Source organism: Cercospora kikuchii, assembly GCF_019650295.1.
Source record: "Cercospora kikuchii DNA, contig_00001, whole genome shotgun sequence".
Classification (NCBI taxonomy): Eukaryota; Fungi; Ascomycota; class Dothideomycetes; order Mycosphaerellales; family Mycosphaerellaceae; genus Cercospora; species Cercospora kikuchii.
This window is the reverse complement of record NW_025408582.1, coordinates 732,767-752,109: the sequence shown is the minus strand read 5'-3', so window position 1 is coordinate 752,109 and position 19,343 is coordinate 732,767. Positions and strand designations below refer to the sequence as shown.

At 51.9% G+C, this 19,343-nt stretch overlaps 9 protein-coding genes across 9 annotated transcripts; 4 read left to right on the top strand and 5 right to left on the bottom strand.

The window, feature by feature from the left end:
- Positions 1-1,600: 1,600 nt before the first annotated feature.
- CKM354_000022300 (uncharacterized protein) lies at positions 1,601-3,372 on the bottom strand (the record flags this gene model as incomplete). Its single annotated transcript, XM_044795308.1, has 5 exons — positions 1,601-1,772; positions 1,842-2,452; positions 2,504-2,578; positions 2,636-3,099; positions 3,156-3,372. The coding sequence occupies 5 exons, from the start codon at positions 3,370-3,372 to the stop codon at positions 1,601-1,603; spliced, it is 1,539 nt and encodes a 512-aa protein (XP_044651243.1).
- Positions 3,373-4,202: 830 nt separating this feature from the next.
- Positions 4,203-5,587, top strand: CKM354_000022200 (uncharacterized protein; the record flags this gene model as incomplete). Its single annotated transcript, XM_044795307.1, has 4 exons — positions 4,203-4,304; positions 4,356-4,695; positions 4,894-5,261; positions 5,351-5,587. The coding sequence occupies 4 exons, from the start codon at positions 4,203-4,205 to the stop codon at positions 5,585-5,587; spliced, it is 1,047 nt and encodes a 348-aa protein (XP_044651242.1).
- A 267-nt stretch (positions 5,588-5,854) lies between these two features.
- On the bottom strand, positions 5,855-6,511 carry CKM354_000022100 (uncharacterized protein; the record flags this gene model as incomplete). Its single annotated transcript, XM_044795306.1, has 1 exon — positions 5,855-6,511. One exon carries the CDS (start codon positions 6,509-6,511, stop codon positions 5,855-5,857), a length of 657 nt encoding a protein of 218 aa, XP_044651241.1.
- A 1,057-nt stretch (positions 6,512-7,568) lies between these two features.
- CKM354_000022000 (actin) lies at positions 7,569-9,120 on the top strand (the record flags this gene model as incomplete). Its single annotated transcript, XM_044795305.1, has 6 exons — positions 7,569-7,575; positions 7,682-7,712; positions 7,865-7,920; positions 7,982-8,012; positions 8,065-8,836; positions 8,890-9,120. The coding sequence occupies 6 exons, from the start codon at positions 7,569-7,571 to the stop codon at positions 9,118-9,120; spliced, it is 1,128 nt and encodes a 375-aa protein (XP_044651240.1).
- A 721-nt stretch (positions 9,121-9,841) lies between these two features.
- On the top strand, positions 9,842-11,128 carry CKM354_000021900 (uncharacterized protein; the record flags this gene model as incomplete). The annotated part of the gene is made up of 1 exon (XM_044795304.1): positions 9,842-11,128. The coding sequence occupies one exon, from the start codon at positions 9,842-9,844 to the stop codon at positions 11,126-11,128; it is 1,287 nt and encodes a 428-aa protein (XP_044651239.1).
- A 63-nt stretch (positions 11,129-11,191) lies between these two features.
- Positions 11,192-12,063, bottom strand: CKM354_000021800 (uncharacterized protein; the record flags this gene model as incomplete). Its single annotated transcript, XM_044795303.1, has 3 exons — positions 11,192-11,368; positions 11,428-11,664; positions 11,737-12,063. The coding sequence occupies 3 exons, from the start codon at positions 12,061-12,063 to the stop codon at positions 11,192-11,194; spliced, it is 741 nt and encodes a 246-aa protein (XP_044651238.1).
- A 1,436-nt stretch (positions 12,064-13,499) lies between these two features.
- CKM354_000021700 (uncharacterized protein) lies at positions 13,500-14,261 on the top strand (the record flags this gene model as incomplete). Its single annotated transcript, XM_044795302.1, has 4 exons — positions 13,500-13,553; positions 13,603-13,939; positions 13,994-14,049; positions 14,100-14,261. 4 exons carry the CDS (start codon positions 13,500-13,502, stop codon positions 14,259-14,261), a joined length of 609 nt encoding a protein of 202 aa, XP_044651237.1.
- Positions 14,262-14,834: 573 nt separating this feature from the next.
- CKM354_000021600 (uncharacterized protein) lies at positions 14,835-15,392 on the bottom strand (the record flags this gene model as incomplete). Its single annotated transcript, XM_044795301.1, has 1 exon — positions 14,835-15,392. The coding sequence occupies one exon, from the start codon at positions 15,390-15,392 to the stop codon at positions 14,835-14,837; it is 558 nt and encodes a 185-aa protein (XP_044651236.1).
- Positions 15,393-16,583: 1,191 nt separating this feature from the next.
- On the bottom strand, positions 16,584-17,642 carry CKM354_000021500 (uncharacterized protein; the record flags this gene model as incomplete). Its single annotated transcript, XM_044795300.1, has 2 exons — positions 16,584-17,471; positions 17,526-17,642. The coding sequence occupies 2 exons, from the start codon at positions 17,640-17,642 to the stop codon at positions 16,584-16,586; spliced, it is 1,005 nt and encodes a 334-aa protein (XP_044651235.1).
- Between the last annotated feature and the right edge of the window lie 1,701 nt (positions 17,643-19,343).

Below are 19,343 nucleotides of genomic sequence, written 5' to 3'. Positions count from 1 at the left end.
GAGTTTGAGGCCGAAATGGATTGGCTTTGGCAGCTCATTCGATGCTACTCCAAACATGTTTACAATCCAAAACCGCTCCACGGCGGTACATGATCATCAGAATTGCATGTGAGCAGGTTCGTTATAATCTTCAATCTCTTCTGAGGCCTCAACTGACCGATCAGGAGATTAAGCTTTGAGTTTTGAGGACAAATGTGAGGTCAAAATAAATTGTCATTGAGGCCACTTCTCAACTTCCCCAGTATATCTTTTTCTCCATTCCACTCCTCCTTCTTTCCTCTTACACTCACCTCTAGACAACACCAAAGCATAGCGAAACCGTTCTCTATCTGCCCTCGTTGACGAAGGAACTAGCCTGACTGACACTATCAACCCCTTCGAAGAAACAATGTTCACGACACTATCAACTTCCTTTTGACCTGCAGACCAAGATTGCCTCCGATGGGTGACCACGTGGGAATCCCCAGTGTTGTTCGTTTTGCTTTACGCTTTTTTGGCGTGACAGTGTAGCGCGCACCCTCTCCGATTACAACATCAGCGTGCGCGCACACTGTCAGACTACAACATCTGCTGGGCTGAATCCCCGAACCATTAGGACCTCCGGGGCGGCAGACAATTGGTAATTTGGAACTCCTGGCGGACACTTCAGGCCAGAGATCTGGGGTTCCCGATAATCGCTGCCGACCTCACTGAGCCATTCAATCGGTAATAGGTACTTTCGGTATGCCCAAACCACAACAACTCCTAGCACATCTGGCTTCTACTAACGATCCAAGAGCAGTGGAAGTCCGCAATGGCAGAGCAGTATCTTGTCCGGAAGGTCTGGGTAATCTTGTTAAACTCTGTCGAGCTGGGGATACAAAATAGTGAGAACAACGTGGTTCTGAGAGGGCGATAGGAACCAAGCGCACCCTCTCAGACTACAAAAGCTGCTTCTCCAGAAGTTCAAAGGAGAATATGTTGCGGCAGCTGTATTTCTGGACCTGAAGATGGGACTTGGAGGTCTCAAATACAGCATTCCCTCTGATCACGACTTTTGGGACGCTAGACAATGAGACCACAGTCGCCGTCGTGGGAACCATCTGCTGAATCATGGCTGAACGCCTCTAAGTCAGAATTCATGCCAGAATGGACTGATCATCTCCATCACGCCTTAGGCGGATAAGAATAGGCACTGCCAGTATCTAGGATCTTTTCAGCACTCAAAAGACATGCGAGGACGAAGACGAATCTTGAAAACTGAGGATGCAGGTAGAAATGGACTTCTTCGACTTGGGAAGGGAAATGGTTATGGACATAGGGAACACCTAGCTGTAAAGCTTGAGTGGGCTCTTCTTGCCAATTCGGTGGCTTGGAGAGAGCATTCCATCCGCGTTGCAGGAAGTTGAAGTCAGCACAGATGGTGATGCAAACAGTGATCAAATCCTGTCAGGTATCTTTGCGACCGAGTTCAGTAGATCGGTGAACTTTGTCCAGTCGACCAAGATACAATGTTTCAAATTCATGACAGTCATTCATCATCTCGTATCTACATGCTTTTCTCAGATCCCTATATTTCCTCTACTTCATGATCTCCACTCTTCTCGCAGTCATCACATCATCAAGCATCCAATCCCACAACCTTGATCCTGATACCCTTCGAATCCAACTTTGGACTCGGCAAGAAAAAGTCATGAGCAAGAAGCACGTCCGAAACATTCGTTTCATAAAGCTCCAAGTCGAATTTCCGAAGAATTGTGCCAGCGGCGAGGAACAGTTCCATCCATGCGAGGCTACAATGACGAATGTGTCAGTACTCCGCGCAATCAACGACAAAGCTGATGACTTGGAGGCAGACTTACTTAATCCCCAAACAACTCCTCGGACCCTTTCCAAACGCAACAAAATACCTCTCCAGCGGGCTTCCATCAGGCGCTTTGGGAGACTCGCCCAGCCATCGCTCAGGCTTGAATTTCGCAGCTTCAACAAAATAGTCATCGTTCAACTGTACATCCGCAATCGTCATGGAGATCGGCGTCCCAGCTGGTATGACCCAATCCTTCCATGGCAGCGGCTGCGACAAAACGCGCGGATTCCGAGCAGAGACCGACAACGAAAGTCGAACACCCTCTTTCAAACAGCCACGAAGGTATGGCAGTGTCTCAAGTCGAGCATAGCTGAACGCATCAGGAGCTGTGACATCTGGAATAGCTTCGCGGAGTTCAGCTTTCAATTTCGCGTAGATTTCGGGATTGGAGAGGACGTAGTAGAAGGTTTGGGAGAGGGACCACGACGTTGTTTCAATGCCGGCTCCGAGGAAAAGTTGGGCTTCTTCGGCGAAGCGTAGATTGGTTTTCTCGGATTCGGGGAGATTCTTGTCGACGAATAGGGTGTGGAAGATTGTTGGGTATTCTTGCTCTTTTTCGCCTTTTTCTACTTTGGTGCGCTCCGATGCGATTTTGGCTTGGAGGTCCTGCCGTGCGTGTCAGATGTGATCAACGAGAAGTGCTTCACACACGAATACCTTTTGCAGAACAAGCAGTTTCGCCAATGGTGGATTCATGGCAGCATTCCAGCTGTCTGGTAGTCTATTGAGGAGCTGTTCCATTTCCATCAGTATTGGACATGGGTGAGCCTGGCTCGCAGAACAACTTACAGAATGCATCCACGGAAACTGAAGCGCGACATGGCCGAAAGCAGAAACAGCCATGAAGGCATCGTGGAAAGAGTCAGTAAATCCATCCAGGGACAAGTGGTCATAATCGTAGCCAAAGCAATAATTCGTCACGACATCACCGGCGTAAGCAGAAAAGGCTTCAGTCATGTTGCACACACTGCCATTCTCGCGAAATTTTTCCAACCCTCGACAGAAAATGTCTAGTTTCTTTCGCACGACTGGCTCGAAATTGATAATGGCTTTGCGCGAAAACATATAGTTCAGAGGAGCTCTGCGGACTTTGTGCAAGGTAGGGTCAGATGTCGTGAAGACGGAGCTGCTGTTGCCAAAGCGGCCAGCCGTCCATTCGTACTTTGCCGTCTTGTTGTGCTTGACATAGAGTGTTTCCCAGAAAGGCGGATCTTGGATATGCACCTCTTCGGGTGTGATTCGCACAATCGGGCCTGCGTTGATGAGCTGATCAGTCTCTTCCTGAAAGTAGGGTTCGGTCCAGCCCTACCATATTGCCTATGCAAGTCTTCAATGTGGAAGGAGAACTGGCCATTCAGGACGATCTCATAGTAAGCTTCATACCACTTGGTCAGAGCGGCGAGCTTGGGTCCAGGGAATTTCGCAAGTGGACTGAGAGAGAGACGATAGATGGCGAGGGAGGCAAGATAGGCAACGAACACGAGCAATGCCAGCACCGGCGTGGAGGGCAACGAAGAAAGGGCCATGTTGTGCGAGCAGATCCTGCTGCTGCTGCTTCTGCTGCTGCGGACCAGGAAGCAATGCTACAGTAGCAGACACATGGCCCAGCGCTTCTGAAGGGCATGGCGACGGGCTGCTCCGCCAGCTCATCGCTTGCAGTTGGACGCTCGCGCTATCCATGCACATGCCGCTGCGCATGGATGCTCGAACGAATGCGAAGTGCTCGGGCGAACGCCTAAGCTCACGGTCCGCGGTGCCGATGCCTGCAGTATCTTCGGTAGTTCTTGGAGCTGGCCTGCATAATGGAAGAAGCCCGGTCGTGAGCTGTCACCACCACACTACTGTGCCGTGGAAGTCTTTTTGATTCGAAACTTGCGCCGTCTTGAATGCACGCCGCAGTGATGCAGGCTCGCGAAGGAAAGCGAGGTCATGTTATCGCGCGGGCATGCGCCAGGAAGGAAGCACACCACACGGCAAAGGGTCGAATTGGGAGTGTTCAGCCGAACGCCCGCCGCCGAAGCTTGGTCTCAAAGACGTCAACCAATTGTACACACCGCGATCATCCTGCTTTGCTTCTGCGAATTCATCCCTCCAGAACCATTCTGTCGGTAGTCGTGCACCCACGAGACCCAAACGGAACGGCCGCAACTGCCCGTGAGTGACTAAACCGAATATGTGAGCACACCGCGGCCGCCAAACGAAGTTTTACGGGTGCAAGAAGATATGTAGTAGGACCTGTAACCATCTTGCATCTCTCGGCTCTTGACTATCACCCACTTCACTCGTGGGTCCCACAGACGGCCTTGTACGACACGGGATATTATATTGAGTGTGTCCACATTGCTATACCTTGGCCATGGCCGACGCTACACCGCTTGCACAAGCACCACCACCACAACAGCAGCAGCCCGTAATCGCAAACCAAAACTTCGCCCACGATGTCGAAGTCGACACAGATGTACAATATTCCACTCCCAAACCACAAAACTCGCATACTAATCACAACCAGTCCGCCGACTCCGGCATCGGCTCCGACATAGTCTCCATAGAAAGCACCTCTCTCGCCTCCTCCATCTACGGCTACAAGTACGAAAATGGCCGCCGCTACCACGCCTACCGCGACGGAGCCTATCTCATGCCCAACGACGCCGAAGAACAAGATCGACTAGATTTACATCACCATATTTACCGCTTGGCGTTGAATGGAGCTTTACATCGTGCACCTCTGGGGCCGAATTTTCGACGTGTCTTGGATTTTGGGACGGGCACGGGAATTTGGGCGATTGATATGGCGGATGAGTATCCCGAGGCGGAGGTTGTGGGGGTGGATTTGAGTCCGATTCAGCCTGGTGAGCTCACTTTTTCTTTATCATCTTGGCAATATTTCAAATGTTGGAGCTCGTTTTGCCATGGGTGAAGCAAAGACTCTTTTGGACTCTACTTGGAAGAAGAAGACCGAAGGCGACTCAGAGCCGTGACGTTCTTCTCTATCAAACACCACCCCATTACTTCTCACCCTCATCCTCATCCTCTAACACATCCCACAGACTGGCTCCCCGCCAACTGCAAATTCTACGTCGACGACATCGAATCCCCCTGGACCTGGTCCCCCCACGAAGCCTTCGACTACATCCACGGCCGCGGCATGGGTGGCTCCGTCGCCGACTGGCCCCAACTCTACACCTCCATTTTCGAAAACTTGAAACCCGGCGGCTGGGTGGAAATGCAAGAATACGAAGCTTGGATTTCTTCAGATGATGATCCGGAACTCACCAAAGCGCCGAATACGAAGTTATGGCAGGAATTGGTGGATGAGGCGAGTACGAAGTTTGGGAAGAGGATGAATGTTGCGAGCGAGCAGAAGAGGTGGATTGAGGAGGCGGGGTTTGGAGATGTGAGGGAGGATGTTGTTAAGGTGAGCTCTCTTTCTCTTCCTTTTTTGTTCTCTCCTTCGGTATAGCAGGTGAAGTTGTGGTTTTCGCTGACTGTTCACTAATCCCGCAGATTCCTATTGGACATTGGGCGAAGAATCCAAAACTCAAGGAAGTCGGACGATATCAGCGAGAACATATGATCGCTTGCGTGGAAGCTTTCACATTGGCGCCTTTGACGCGGATATTGGGTTGGAGAATGGAAGAGGCGCAGGTTTTGATGGCGGGTGTCAGGAATGAGTTCAAAGATCCCAAGTTGCATTTATTGACGATATTTCATTTTGTATATGGGAGAAAGCCATTTGTGTAGCTGATATGAGGAATACCCGGGAAACAGGCGTTTGAAAAATAGCTCAGCCAGCGATGGCAATTATGACTATAAATTGACTATGAATTTCGTACAGATTGCAGTGAACATGCGACAATTGTACTTCTCATAATTGTTTTGATTCATGTCTCATTCGCACCTCGTGCGTTCTATGGTATGAAGCGGGTGATTTCGTCTTCACCCGCACGACTACTGCCGGTTGTGTGGTCGTGTTCAATGCATTCCTATCGTACATGTAGTGCTGTGAGCCTACGCCTTTGCGGCAGACAGATCCCTCAACTTCTGAATGATGGCATCGCAAGAGTCCATATCGCTTGCGTCTTGTCCTCCTTTCGAGCTCTTCCAAACGCTGTCAGGTAATGCCTTCTCCAGCTCGTCCATGCCAGGCTGGAAATTTCTGACTTGACTGCTCAAAGCTCCAATTGCCTTTTTCCGTACAGCTTGATTCGTATCGTCTGTTGCCAATTTTGCCAGCTTCGGCACAACTCCCAAGCTGTTTGCATGCTCTTGTGACTTCACGTTGTTCTGTACTGCAGTGCTGATGCACAGAGCAGCATTCTTCCTCATCTCCGGCTCTTCATGATCCAATTGCCGTATGAGCGGCTCCCATAACTTCAGCGGGTCCATGTTGTTTGCATTATCGATTTGCTCAATCAATTGCTCGAAGTTGTCCCACGCGATCAATTTGTTCTCCAAGTCCACTTTGTCCATGGGCGCGACGATCGCGTGCATTGCGTCTTTCATGCGATCTGCGTCTGATGGCCCGCCGAGTAATTGCGCAAGCATTTCTGGGTTCAGTCCTCTGCTTGGATCACGTCGCTGTCCTTCTGGTGCGTCGCCATTCGCAGCGGCACTGTTCTCGATGCCCCATTGCAGTAGTGAATTGAGTGCTGCTTGATCTGTCATGTTGGCGAGATCTGTTAAACGGTTTCGACCCTTCTGCGTGAATATTGTATGGATAGCTCGAAATTGCACAACTTGTTTGGCGTGTAGGGTTTGAGCAAGGAGTGTAGGAAAGAAATGTGATGTCGCGAACTGCACTTAGTCAAGGATGGTTTTGGCTGTGATGACAGAAATTCTGGACAGCACTAGCCACTTCGAGCGGCTTCGCTCACCTTCTTCTTGCCTTTTGCGGACAGCGCGACGCTGGAGGGCCGTTTTGCACGTGGTATCTTATTCTGTACAGCACGAGGAACGCACTCCGCCGTTTACGAGCGTTGTATTCGATGGAATTGGCACCGTTCGAGTCGTGAGAGCGTTTCGGAGGCTGTGCTGTGGTGTTTGGCCTGCGCCCCACCAAAGCGACCCCGCTAATGCGGCTCGAGCTCGCTAAAACATGCGGCAGGGCAGGAGTGGTTGTGCTTCTGGAGCGCGTGCGAGGAGCAGCAGGTGGCGGGACACAGCTCGCAGCTCGTGCAAAATTCTGCGTGCGCTGCTGACATGAGCGCGCACTGTGGAATGAATGAAAGTGGCCAGGCGGCGGCGATCCTTAAAGGACTGCCTGATGACGGCTACGTGTAATGTTGGGAGAATCGGGCTTGGCATATCAGCCAGGACACGCGTACGGAGGCAACAGGTGCTCGCAGCAGCGGCAATGGAGGTGGAATGGCATCAGGCAGCGAAATAAGCACGGCGCGGCGAGAGTAGATAGCCCGCGCTGCGCCCGCAAGGCCAAGTTGCAGCAAGTTGGAAGTGTTTTCGATCTCGCCGGCGATTCGCGCTGCTCTCTCCGAAAATCGACTGTCGCTGGCCCGTGCCTGCCGCTAACTGGAGGCTGTCGGTCAACACCTCTCTCCCAAGACTTCTTCACCGCACCCAGAGGCGCTTCAGCTACTCAACTCCACATACCACAAACACTGTCCACCCTTGCCACTGCCTGCTTCCTCACGCACCACCGCTGTGAGGTCCATTAGAGCACGCCCGCACCCAATTTCGACGTCACCACACCACAAACACCGCCGCCATGGAGGGTAAGCTGGACGAATTTCCACCCTCGCCGTGCCCGCCCCCATTCCGCCCCTACATCGGTCGTCGAGCCTCCGAGGACACTGCGCTGACTTCAATTGCCACCTACAGAGGAGGTCGCTGCCCTCGTCATTGACAATGGGTAAGAATGCGCCTGCCCACTGCCTGCCCGCCGCTCCCGACCACGTTTCAGCTTCGCTTCCGACGTCATCAATGCACTCTCGAGCAGCGAACAGAACGGAGCGCGGGCACGCCATGGCTATCGAGCAGGACACGCGACTGACAGAGATGCAGCTCTGGTATGTGCAAGGCCGGTTTCGCCGGTGACGATGCGCCACGAGCTGTCTTCCGTAAGTGCTGCCACAATCAGATGCAAAAGCTGGCAGGAAGCAGGAGCTGACATTGGGATAGCATCCATCGTCGGACGACCGCGCCACCATGGGTATGCGATCCGCCATTTCCGCCGCTGCAGAATCATCCTAACAAGAGCACAGTATCATGATTGGTATGGGTCAGAAGGACTCATATGTCGGTGATGAGGCACAGAGCAAGCGTGGTATCCTGACATTGAGATACCCCATCGAGCACGGTGTCGTCACCAACTGGGACGACATGGAGAAGATCTGGCACCACACCTTCTACAACGAGCTCCGTGTCGCACCAGAGGAGCACCCAGTCCTGCTCACCGAGGCTCCAATCAACCCAAAGTCCAACCGTGAGAAGATGACACAGATCGTCTTCGAGACGTTCAACGCACCAGCCTTCTACGTCTCTATCCAGGCCGTTCTTTCGCTGTACGCTTCCGGTCGTACCACCGGTATCGTGCTCGACTCCGGTGACGGAGTTACTCACGTTGTCCCAATCTACGAGGGTTTCGCTCTTCCACACGCCATCTCTCGTGTCGACATGGCTGGTCGTGACTTGACCGACTACCTCATGAAGATCTTGGCCGAGCGCGGATACGTTTTCTCCACCACCGCCGAACGTGAAATCGTTCGTGACATCAAGGAGAAGCTCTGCTATGTCGCCCTCGACTTCGAGCAGGAAATCCAAACCGCCAGCCAGAGCTCTTCGCTCGAGAAGTCCTACGAGCTTCCTGACGGACAGGTCATCACCATCGGCAACGAGCGTTTCCGTGCACCAGAGGCTCTCTTCCAGCCATCTGTCCTCGGTCTCGAATCTGGCGGTATCCACGTCACCACTTTCAACTCCATCATGAAGTGTGATGTCGATGTCCGCAAGGATCTCTACGGAAACATCGTCATGGTAAGCTGGTCCCATGATTCGTGATCTGAAGGAGATTGAGCTGACAATTTTAGTCCGGTGGCACCACCATGTACCCAGGTATCTCCGACCGTATGCAAAAGGAAATCACCGCCTTGGCCCCATCCAGCATGAAGGTCAAGATCATCGCGCCACCAGAGCGCAAGTACTCCGTGTGGATCGGTGGTTCGATTCTCGCCTCGCTCTCGACCTTCCAGCAGATGTGGATCTCAAAGCAAGAGTACGACGAGTCTGGACCTTCCATTGTCCACCGCAAGTGCTTCTAAGCGCGTATTGCATGGGATATTGGAGATCATTGTGCGCATGGTACTGGCAGTGTTATAAGCGAGGGCAAGACATGGCAGCAGGCATCTGGCCTCACTTTGTAGCATGTCAGATGCTACGAAAAAGCATGGCAGAGTGGAGTGTTTGCGCAGCGAATGTGGCAGGACGATAGTGAAGCTATTCGCCCGCGTAGGGCGTCGTCTTGTTGCTCGCCTGGATTGAGCATTTGCTACTAGACTACTGCTTTGTTATGCTTGATGTACGGCCTATGATGGCGAGATGACAAAAGAAATGTACTCCTTTCCTTTTACGTTCTGTGTGTTGCACGAAGCTTCCAACATTCGCTATCGTTCGCAAGAATGTCTGTGCTTCAACGGCACCAACCTGGGGTCCAACTTCCAGTCTCCAACATCTCACTACTTCATCACAAGCAACATGCACGACGACATGCTCTATCGACGTGCTGCTGTGCACCCAACGCTCGCTGCGGATGTACATGTAGGTATTGTGGAGTGGGCCTCGATCCGCATCGCGAACACGGTGACGTAAATCTGGCTCGTAGAGTATGGTAGCTACTGCCTTTTCTGAACACCGCTCATTCTTCGCGAACGACTATTTCGCACTCTCTTTTCTTTCACTGTGGCTTCGAGATCGCTGATACACAGAGTCATTCGGACGGACTTGCACCTTTATACAGCAGAGCGTTGCCGCACCTTTGCCACCATGGCTGCCTCGACCGAGCAGAAGAACATCGTGATCATAGGTGGCGGCATCATTGGTTCCACGAGCGCGTACTACCTGACGAGACATCCCTCGTACGACCCGAGCAAGCACAAGATTACACTACTGGAAGCGAGCAAGATCGCAGGTGGCGCGTCAGGCAAGGCGGGCGGCTTGTTGGCTTTGTGGGCATATCCTAAGAGTATCGTGCCTCTGAGCTACGGGCTGCACAAGGAGCTTGCAGACGAGCATGGTGGAGCGCAGAGATGGGGCTATCGAGCGGTCCACTGCGGACAGGTCGACTGCGTAGGGCGGGCGCTGCCTGAGAAGAAGAGCAAGGATGAGAGTTCTGCAAATGGCACAAATGCGAACGGCAAGAAGGGAGCTGGCGCTAAGGCTGACAGTGTAAGTCTCGAGAAGAACCCGCCGAAGAAGAGCAGTGCGAAGAGAGGCGCAATGGGTATACCTGAAGATATGGACTGGGTGGCGCAAGACGCCTTGAGGGCCTACGATGAGATGGGAGACCCCAGCACAACAGCGCAAGTGCACCCAAGACAGTTCACGGAAAGCATGATTGAGCTGGCAAAGGAGAAGGTTGTTGAGGTCAAGACTCAGTCGCCCGTGAAAAGCATCAATTACACCGACACATCCAAGGTGGAGAGCGTGACATACACAGACAAGACCTCTGGACAGGACCACACGATATCTGCAACGGACATCGTCATCGCTGCTGGCCCGTGGACCAGGAGTGTGTACCCTTCCGCCCCGATTGGCGCCCTCCGCGCTCACTCGGTCACTATTCAAGCCAACGTTTCACCCTACGCCCTCTTCACACAAATCAAGCTTCCCTCCAAGTTTCCCAACTCAGCATACAAAGGCCCTCACAGCGGACAAATTGTCACTCCCGAAATATACGCTCGCCCCAACAATGAAGTCTACGCTTGCGGCGAAGGCGATCATGAGGTCCCTCTTCCGCCTAGTTCAGACGAGGTCGAGGTCGACCAATCGCGTTGTCAGGACATTGTCGACTTCGTATCTTCCATTTCCGATGAGCTGCGCGATGGAGAGGTCACGGCGAGACAAGCTTGCTACTTGCCTCAGGTCAATGGCAGTTCGGCTCCGTTGCTTGGCGCTGTTCCAGGCGCGAAGGGCTTGTGGATAGCAGCAGGACACACGTGTTGGGGTATCCAGAATGGTCCAGGCACGGGAAAGCTGATGAGTGAGTTCGTCTTCGATGGGAGAGCCAAGAGTGCAAAGGTTGAAGGGCTCAATCCCGCGAACTACATGTGAGACAGAAGAGTATGTGACATTCCGGACCACAGGATGCAGCACCACGAGACTACAGCTCATACGCTACGAGTCTTCTTGTAAACTTCGTCGTTCGAGGTTGGCTTGCTTCTCTGTGGCCCGCAAGTCTCCCAACTCCATGGCTTTCGCCGAAGCATTGGCCTTCTTCATCTGGATCCCACTCATCGCCGCTATAGCCATGATTAGCAAGCACACTGGAACTGTGAATGCTCTGGTTGTCACCTACCAAGTATAAGCATCAGGAACAATCAAGATACGGGAAAATTACAGCTTAAACCTACCGCCATCCCGCAATACTTCCCCATCCAGTCACGCGATCCTACTCCATCAAACCCACGGCGCATTTGGCACGTATAGGACTCGTAGCTGTAATCGCCATCGAGGTGGCCACGTTCATCTAACACCAATTTCGAGCTCGAATAATGCTTCTCCCATGATGCGATTAGCAGCACGAAGACTGTTAGTGCGGCCACCGACTGAAGAGCTGTATGCAAGAAAGGCCAGAAACCTAGCGGAAGCTGTGTTTCTATACATCAGCTTCTTTTCTTTCTCAGCTGCTCTGTCTCTGGACATCGTTCGAAAGTGCTTACCCAACCAAATTCCGGCTTGAAAGTGAAGAACAGCCCCAGCGCACCACTCACGAGTGCCAACGTCGCTATGGCAGTGATGGCATCGGAGACACTGGTGACAAAGGTATACGGATAATAATTGCGTGGATTGTACGGGATGTTGTACGGAAAAGTCGAATTACTTCCGTCGTACGGCCAAGGGTATGTTACTTCAGTCTGAGCTTTCGCTTTCTCGGCTGGTAGTTTGTGGGATACTGAGAGGGAGAGTGATAGTTGGATTATTCCAAGAATGAAAATCAGGAGTGAGAGGCCGAAGAGTGCTTTGGATGTTGTGGATTGTTGTTTCATCGTCGTATGGTGGTTGCGTTGGGTGGTGGAGATGGTGGTTGATGAACTTGGCAGTCTTCATTGTATAGCTATCTGCTCACCTGATGATCGTCTAGGCCGTTGTTTCAGCGAAGCGCTTGGAAGTAGGTCTGTGGCACAGCATTGTTCAAGAATAGATGATATGGACGCCAAGCCACTTGACGCCCTTGGCGAGACGTCGGGTGGAGTCGACTTCACGTTTATATCTCGCTTGTGGGCTGTGCCTCTTTTCGCTTTCAACGAGCTGGACTTTGAGGTGGACAGCGCTCGAAAGGAGAATGCTTCTCAAGCTGTTGCGCTCGATCCAGATCGACTCTGAACAGGATGTCTTGAATGACCTTTACGACATGGGAATCGAATTGCTTCGTAGGTGCTGAAACATACTGATACACGACAAGAACAGATACCTAGCCAGAGTCGAACGCACAATTACGCCTAGTTTACCATCAGGTCCAGCAGACTCTCCAAGAGATGGTAGGATATCGGCAAAACAAGCACGAAGTTATGGAGATCCAGACATTTGCACGAATCGGCGACACAGTACGCCATCGATGTAGACATCGCAATTCCTACGACGTATCTCTCCACCAACACAGCCATTGGCTTCCGTTGCTGTTCCCCATACACCTCATGCAGAGCGCTAAGAAAGTACAGAACGGTATGAGTACAGGCGCACTACCAAAGCCTCAGATGATACATGGAACACAGCATCGACCGGTCAGGGAGTGTACTACCGAAACACAGTCTGGTCATACGTCGGTATAGCATGACGGAATAGTAATCGTGCCTACGGGATAATGGCTACAACGATAGCAAAGGGGATGAAGGCAACCACTGTACTCACGTTGGTCGCAGGGTGCAGATCTAGAGCTTCGCACGTCGAAGAAGACGACCCAGATCCACGACACTTCATGTCGCTTGACTGAAGAAGTACTCTTCTCATGCTCAGTGGTTGGCTGGCGATCCGTTTGTGAGCATGTCTGGGAACGCTCCCGAGCCATCATGGCCTTTGCAATTGTCTAATTCGAGCGATGACCCTGTACGGAAACAACCTCTCCTTCTGCGCCAGCTGTGTCACATGTATGGATATTCTACTGTGGCCCATTGAAGAAGGAATTCGGCTGGAGGCTTTGTGACATGTCAATGATCTTTCCTGTCTGTAAGTGCATAATCCTCGGCCGTCACGTTACCCGGCAGAAGCCATTGTTGCACTACAGGGAGTTTGAGGTCCGCAAGTTATCGATCGGTCCAGATGCAGAGCATGAGATCACTCCCTGCCCGGCATCGAGTACGTGTATAAGAAGAAGTCTCAGTCGCGGCATTCGTCATTTACCAGTCGCTCATCATTTCGTTCTCGACACTACGAAGTCAGCAGCTCCAGTTCTCAGCACGACACATCCAAGTACTGCGCCATCAGTATGCTGTTCAGCACTCACCTTCTTCGAGCTGTGCTGGCAGTGCTTCCCCTGACAGTAGGTCTTGTCATTCCTTTTGACGTCTCTGCAGCTCACACATATCAAGGCGGCCCTACCTGGTGTCTCTGTTGGCATTGAAGAAGGCATCGAGGGGTACGAGATCGAACCTATGCAGTGGGAAGTTCGGGCGTTCTCTGATGGGCCTCTCATCCCAATGAACGGCACGGTGCAGGAAGTGGTAGTAAAGCTTCGCGATCTCAACCCTCAGTTCGACGAGTCCATCGCGCTTGATCACGACGCTCCACAGAAGAGGGCTGACGCTGCGGCCGTTTCTCACGCTTGTTACTCACGATGGGACTACCTGGCCGCAACGAAATACATCAATGATGGCATTCGCTACCTCCGCAATATTCGCGGTTCTCCAAGGATTGGACCAGGTCCAGGTGAGGAGTTCCGCTCTATTTCGAGATGAAGATCATGCTCTGACGTTTTTTCAGGCAAATGCTCAAGAGTCAGTTGCAGCTATAATTCAGCAATCTGGTGGTGCAATGATGTGAGTAGCTGCGTGACTAATTGGGAGCTTCTCACTGAACACTTTGGCAGAATCGAGTGGGCATTGGCTTGTTCTCATTTGCTTCGATCGCCGATGGCGCACAGTACCTTGTTGACAGGTGCCAATCCAAGGCTTTTGGCATTGCTGGAGTTTCCGGAAGGGTATTTCACAGCGCTGGCTGGAATGTCGTTGTGCAACGTGACACTTGTTGAGTGCATTTTCACTCGTGGTGAAGCCAGTATGTCGTCGACAGTTCCGAAGCGGAGTGTACGATTGGACGAAAGTCTTGAATCTGGGAGGGGTATCTTAAGAGCTTTGTGCGTCGATGGTTATGTCAGATTTGATCCTGTTGACTCCTTACGGGAGGAAATGCGCGATTTTTCCATGCAAGCAGTTGTTGCTGTGCAGTTCCCAGAAATGATCTACTTTGGCATCGCAACATCAGAGCTCTTTTACAAAAGGTACCGGGAAGAATGGTCAATTACTTCCAGCAGACAATTAGCAACATGGACTGGCCAGAAAAGCGTTCACGGACAAAGTGTAAACAGCGTTGGAATCGGAATGGGATACCAGCAAGCAGCAGTCTCAGTAGATGTGTCCGGAACACGATCAGGAGCTTTCAACAAAGGAGTTCACTTCCACAAGATAAACAGACCCTTATTGATGGAATCTTCGGATATCAGTACTACTGTGCCATTATGTGAGCTTCTCCGTGTTTGACAATGCGCAGTCTCAACTCCATTGGTTCTCTAGCAGCTCTCACCACTCCTCCTCCCTTCCCCATCCTACCCATCCCAAACCCAAGGATCCACCTCCCTCGGACAAGTCTTATTCCGCTCCCACCTCTGCACCCACGGCTTAACCCCCTCATAACTCTGAAACAAAAAGTCCCAATCCCAAGCCGCCAACGGATAACTCTGCAACGTCCCCCTTCCGACATAGTCCGGATCAATCGCAAACCCAAATTCCTGGAATTTATCATCCCCTTCCGTCACACCAGGCCTCCCAGCAATCCAAAAGATCCTGTGAGCTTCATTCGTTTCTGGAATATTCAATTTGACCAGATAAAGTCTCACGCGTTTCGCTGCGACTTTGGCGGGATTGTCTGTGAGATATTTCATCAGGTCGTCCCAGATCCAGGGGCGGGAGATTGTAATGCCGTGGTCTGCGGCTTTGAAAGGGTCTTTTTCGGGGATGTGGTAGAATTTCTGCATGTGGTTGCCGATGAGATGGTAGAAGGCGATTCTGAAGTCCGGTGTAGAAGGGTCGTTGGGAACTTGGAAGTGGATCACGTGGTAGGTTGCTGTGGGTTCGTCGATGAAGTGTGAGATTGTGGAAGGCATGGTGATGTGCGTGTTCGTGTGAGACTTTGTCGACACTGGATCTTGTTCTTGGAGAAATATCTGGCCCGGAAGAGACACGCCATGCTTCTTATTTGGAGTCTGCATCTTGCTTGCTGATTTGCTTGTCTGGAATGACTGAGGTGTTAGCACAATATTCAACCGCGCTGGGGTTTCCTGCTTAGAGATATTAGTTCCTGTTGAGCAGGAAGCAAAATACCTTTTTGTCTACCCCGTGGGTGGAAGGGGACGTTCTTTCAGTCGACATCTGGAAAGCTTTCCTCGTGGATGGCCCGTTTGCTTCAGAATCCTCCTGGAATCAGTCCCACCAACTTACAGCAACCCTCAACTCATTTTTCCGAGGGAGGCATCGACCCCATCACCTGATTAGTATCAACACGTAATTTGATATACCTATACCTCCCAAGTCAGGCGGGTGCCTTCGATCGTTCCGAGGTCTGCGTGGTTGTGGGTGTTCTTGCCTTAGATTTGGTTGCTTCACGGGAAGTAGTCACCTCCACAACAAGACCTCTCAGAACGAGGCAACTACATTAGTCTGACCGAGAGATAGATGTGCCTCCCACTGCAAATGAGCCTCAAGGACCCCATGAAACCATCTCTGCTCATAGCTACTTCTCCCTCTAATACTCTATTCGTAGAAAATGGTTGTTGAGTTCAGCTCGAAATACCAATTGCAATACATTCTCTTTCCCTCCGCCTTCGAAAAAAAACAAATTCCACATCTCAGGAGTGTTGAAGAAAATTCGTGAACTTGATTCTAATACAGAGTCTCGGTCAACAGAGATGAATCGACCGGGTTGCCAACTTGGTGGAATATCTTCTGGAATTGTTCAAGTGGCAAGAATTAATGCTGTGGATCTCTGCGGTAGGCAATTTCAGCATCATGTGCAAACGTGTCGATCATCACCATTTGCGAAGCCATAAAAACCCGAGAGTGGAAATCCAAGCCACTCTTCTTTCCCCAGCGAACCTCTCTCCCGCTATCTTCTCCATCAACAAACATTTCCATTGAAGCTCTCGCGTTTGGTCCTCGTTACACACCATGAGAAATGTTTCGTAAAAAGAAAAAAGAGATATTGGGTATCTAACTGATCTCCTCACAATTTACACACGCCATGAGATTCCACATACGAGAGATCCTTTTCCTTCCCCTTTCCCCGAAATTCGCCCCCCTCAAGTCGAAATCGTCTCCCTCCCTTGCAACCTCAACTGCGTAACATACATACTCCTCCTCCCACCGACTCTCTCCCTGGACTCATACCCATGCATAGCCCAACTCGTCCCATCATCCGCAATACTTCCACCACCAGGTCCAATCAACCCCTGCGTCCCCGTAACAAACAACGGAAGTTTAGCCTTTTCAAATGGACCCGTAGGGCTATTAGAGTAGGCAGTCGAGACACTGTACTTGTCGGTAGTATAGCACCACGATGAGAAGAATAAGACGTAAACTCCATCAGCGTTGCGGATCATGTAGGGTGCTTCGACGAGTGGACCGTCGTAGACGGAGTTCGTGAGGATAGTAGTTGGTTCTCCGATTTTGGTTGTACCGTCTGCTTGGACTTCTTGAATGACGATAGGGGTGGTAAGGATGGGTTCGACGGTATTCCCGCACGAACCGCCGTTTCCTAAAGCATTGGCGTCGATTTTGTAGAGAGCGTAGTGTCGGTCTCCGTCTTTGAAGTAGGATGCGTCGAGAGCGCCGCCTTGGTCAATGGGGCATGCAAATGGTTCATCATTGTTGGATTGGTAGGGTCCGAGAATGGTGTCGGAGACTGCTGTGCCTACGCAGTGGAAGCGGCCGTCACCGCCTGTTGTGGTGACCCCGGAGTAGTACATGAGGTATTTGCCGTCGTCTCGTCGGTGGACGGAAGGTGCCCAGACGTCGGATCGAGACCAGGGAGCCATTGTGCCGAGGGCATCGTAGCCTTCCATGAGTGTCCATGTGGCAAAGTCTTTTGAAGTTGCGACTTGAATTTTGATGTCTCGGAAGTCGTAGAGAGATTGGGATGCGAAAGCATACCATGTGTCGCCAACTTTTATTATTGACGGGTCGGGGAACTGGTACATCAGTTAGCTACATGTGCACTTCCAGCAAGGTACAACACGACATACGTCTGTTGATATGACCGGTCTAAGATTCGCTTGTCGTTGCTCCAAAGGCGCAGCAGATGCAATGCTCGCAAACACGCTCAAGCCAGCCAAGGCCACTCTCGCTACACTAGAATGCATCGCAAAGGACCGTCCTGTTGTCCGTTGACTGTCGTTGAAAAGAAATCTCGGTAGGAGGCAAACGCTCAGAAAGCAAAAAGATCAGGTTCTGGCCAGAGTTGATTGTGGGAAGGGCCGGCCTCGTGGTAATAAGGTGTGTGGTGGAACTGCCAGTCTAGGTAAGATTGCGCAGCAGCAGCGGGTAGAAACTCTGAGCTAAGGAGATATTCTCCGCTAGGGTGGTATACGAGCGAGGCTAAAAATTTGATTGATCTTCAGTGAAGTTTGGGTTGGAACGGGCGGTTAGGGAAACGGCTGGACCTCTTTATACAACAATGTGCACAGCACACGACAAGAAACGCTCACGGTGGCATCAGCAGCGTAGATCCGGTTGGTGTAGATGTCTCTCCACATTCGCCGAGCATGTTTGCACGCATGATGCACAAGGGCCAGAATTGTTGCTGGCCTGGGCGTGAGTGTGGGAATGGGGTGCACTGACGTCGGTGTTGTCACAAGGATCCCCTACGAATACCACCTGAGCAGGCTGAGTTTTGCTCGGCACCAGGGTATCGAATGCGGGAACAGGTTGGATGACTTTCCGAGATCTCCGTCTTGACGTCCCTTTCGTGGCAGTCAAGCCAGGCGTGGAGGGCTTGGCCCGCGCCAGGCGCTTGAGGGAGCGTAGGAGAGCGGGCGTCATTGCTGGTGTGCTGTTCGATGTCGACTGCTGCGGTGGAAGGATGTGGCTGTAGGCCGTTAGTAGGGAGACGGATCGGCAGTCAGCTGTGCAGGCGCGGCAGCGAAAGGAGAACAGCGTGGAATGGGGAGCGGCTTGCGGCCCAGCTGAGCGGTCACTTCGTCTTGTTGCGATCGTCATGCAGCATCAGGAGCCGTGCAGAAGCTGTCCACCATTCGTGAGGGAGAGAGTGAAGTCGGGCGAGAAGCTTGGCTGGAGTGCGGCGAGTGGAGGCCGCGTGAATCATTCTGACACGGCGCTTGCACAAGAGCGTGCCGAGGTCGGATTGCACAGAGTTGCATCCCCGGATGCCAGAAAGAGATGCGTTGTCAAACTGTCCAACGGGCATATCCACGTCAAAGGACGGCAGCGCACTCCGACCAACCACTCGCTGCGAACCAGTTGGCACTATCCAGACCGTCTACTCTCGTTCTGAAAAGCCCGCTGTCGTCATATCGAACACATGCGCGAGAAGAGACGTCGGAGAGATCTGCAGCCTCCTGCCGGCACTCCACGATCCGCCAGCCAAACCGCCAGCCACCTGCTGCTTGACTGCACGCCCACAGTCTTAGTCGTCTACAAGGCGACCTCGCTTCACGCCATGTCGTACCAGCTCGGGTGGGAAAGTGAGAAGGGTCCCTCGTAGCCTGAAGCCAAGATGTGGAGAGCCGAAGTTCTAGTCAGCCAGACCGCAACGACTGGTCACGAGGCTGCCAACGACACAACCTGAGTAGCTGCAGAAGTAGTAAGAAAGTACTATACAGAAGACGACCATGCTCACGCGACCAGGATCGGCATCCATCCAGTGATGATCGACGTCACTATACTTGAAGAAAGCAGCCACTCAGCACATCGCGTTTAACGCCTATAGCGATAGTACTGTACAGTAGCGAAACGTCCTATACACATCATCATCATCGCAAGACCACATGCCCAAAATCATCTGCTTCTCCCTCCTCGCTCTGCTATCCCTTCCGAAAGTCCAA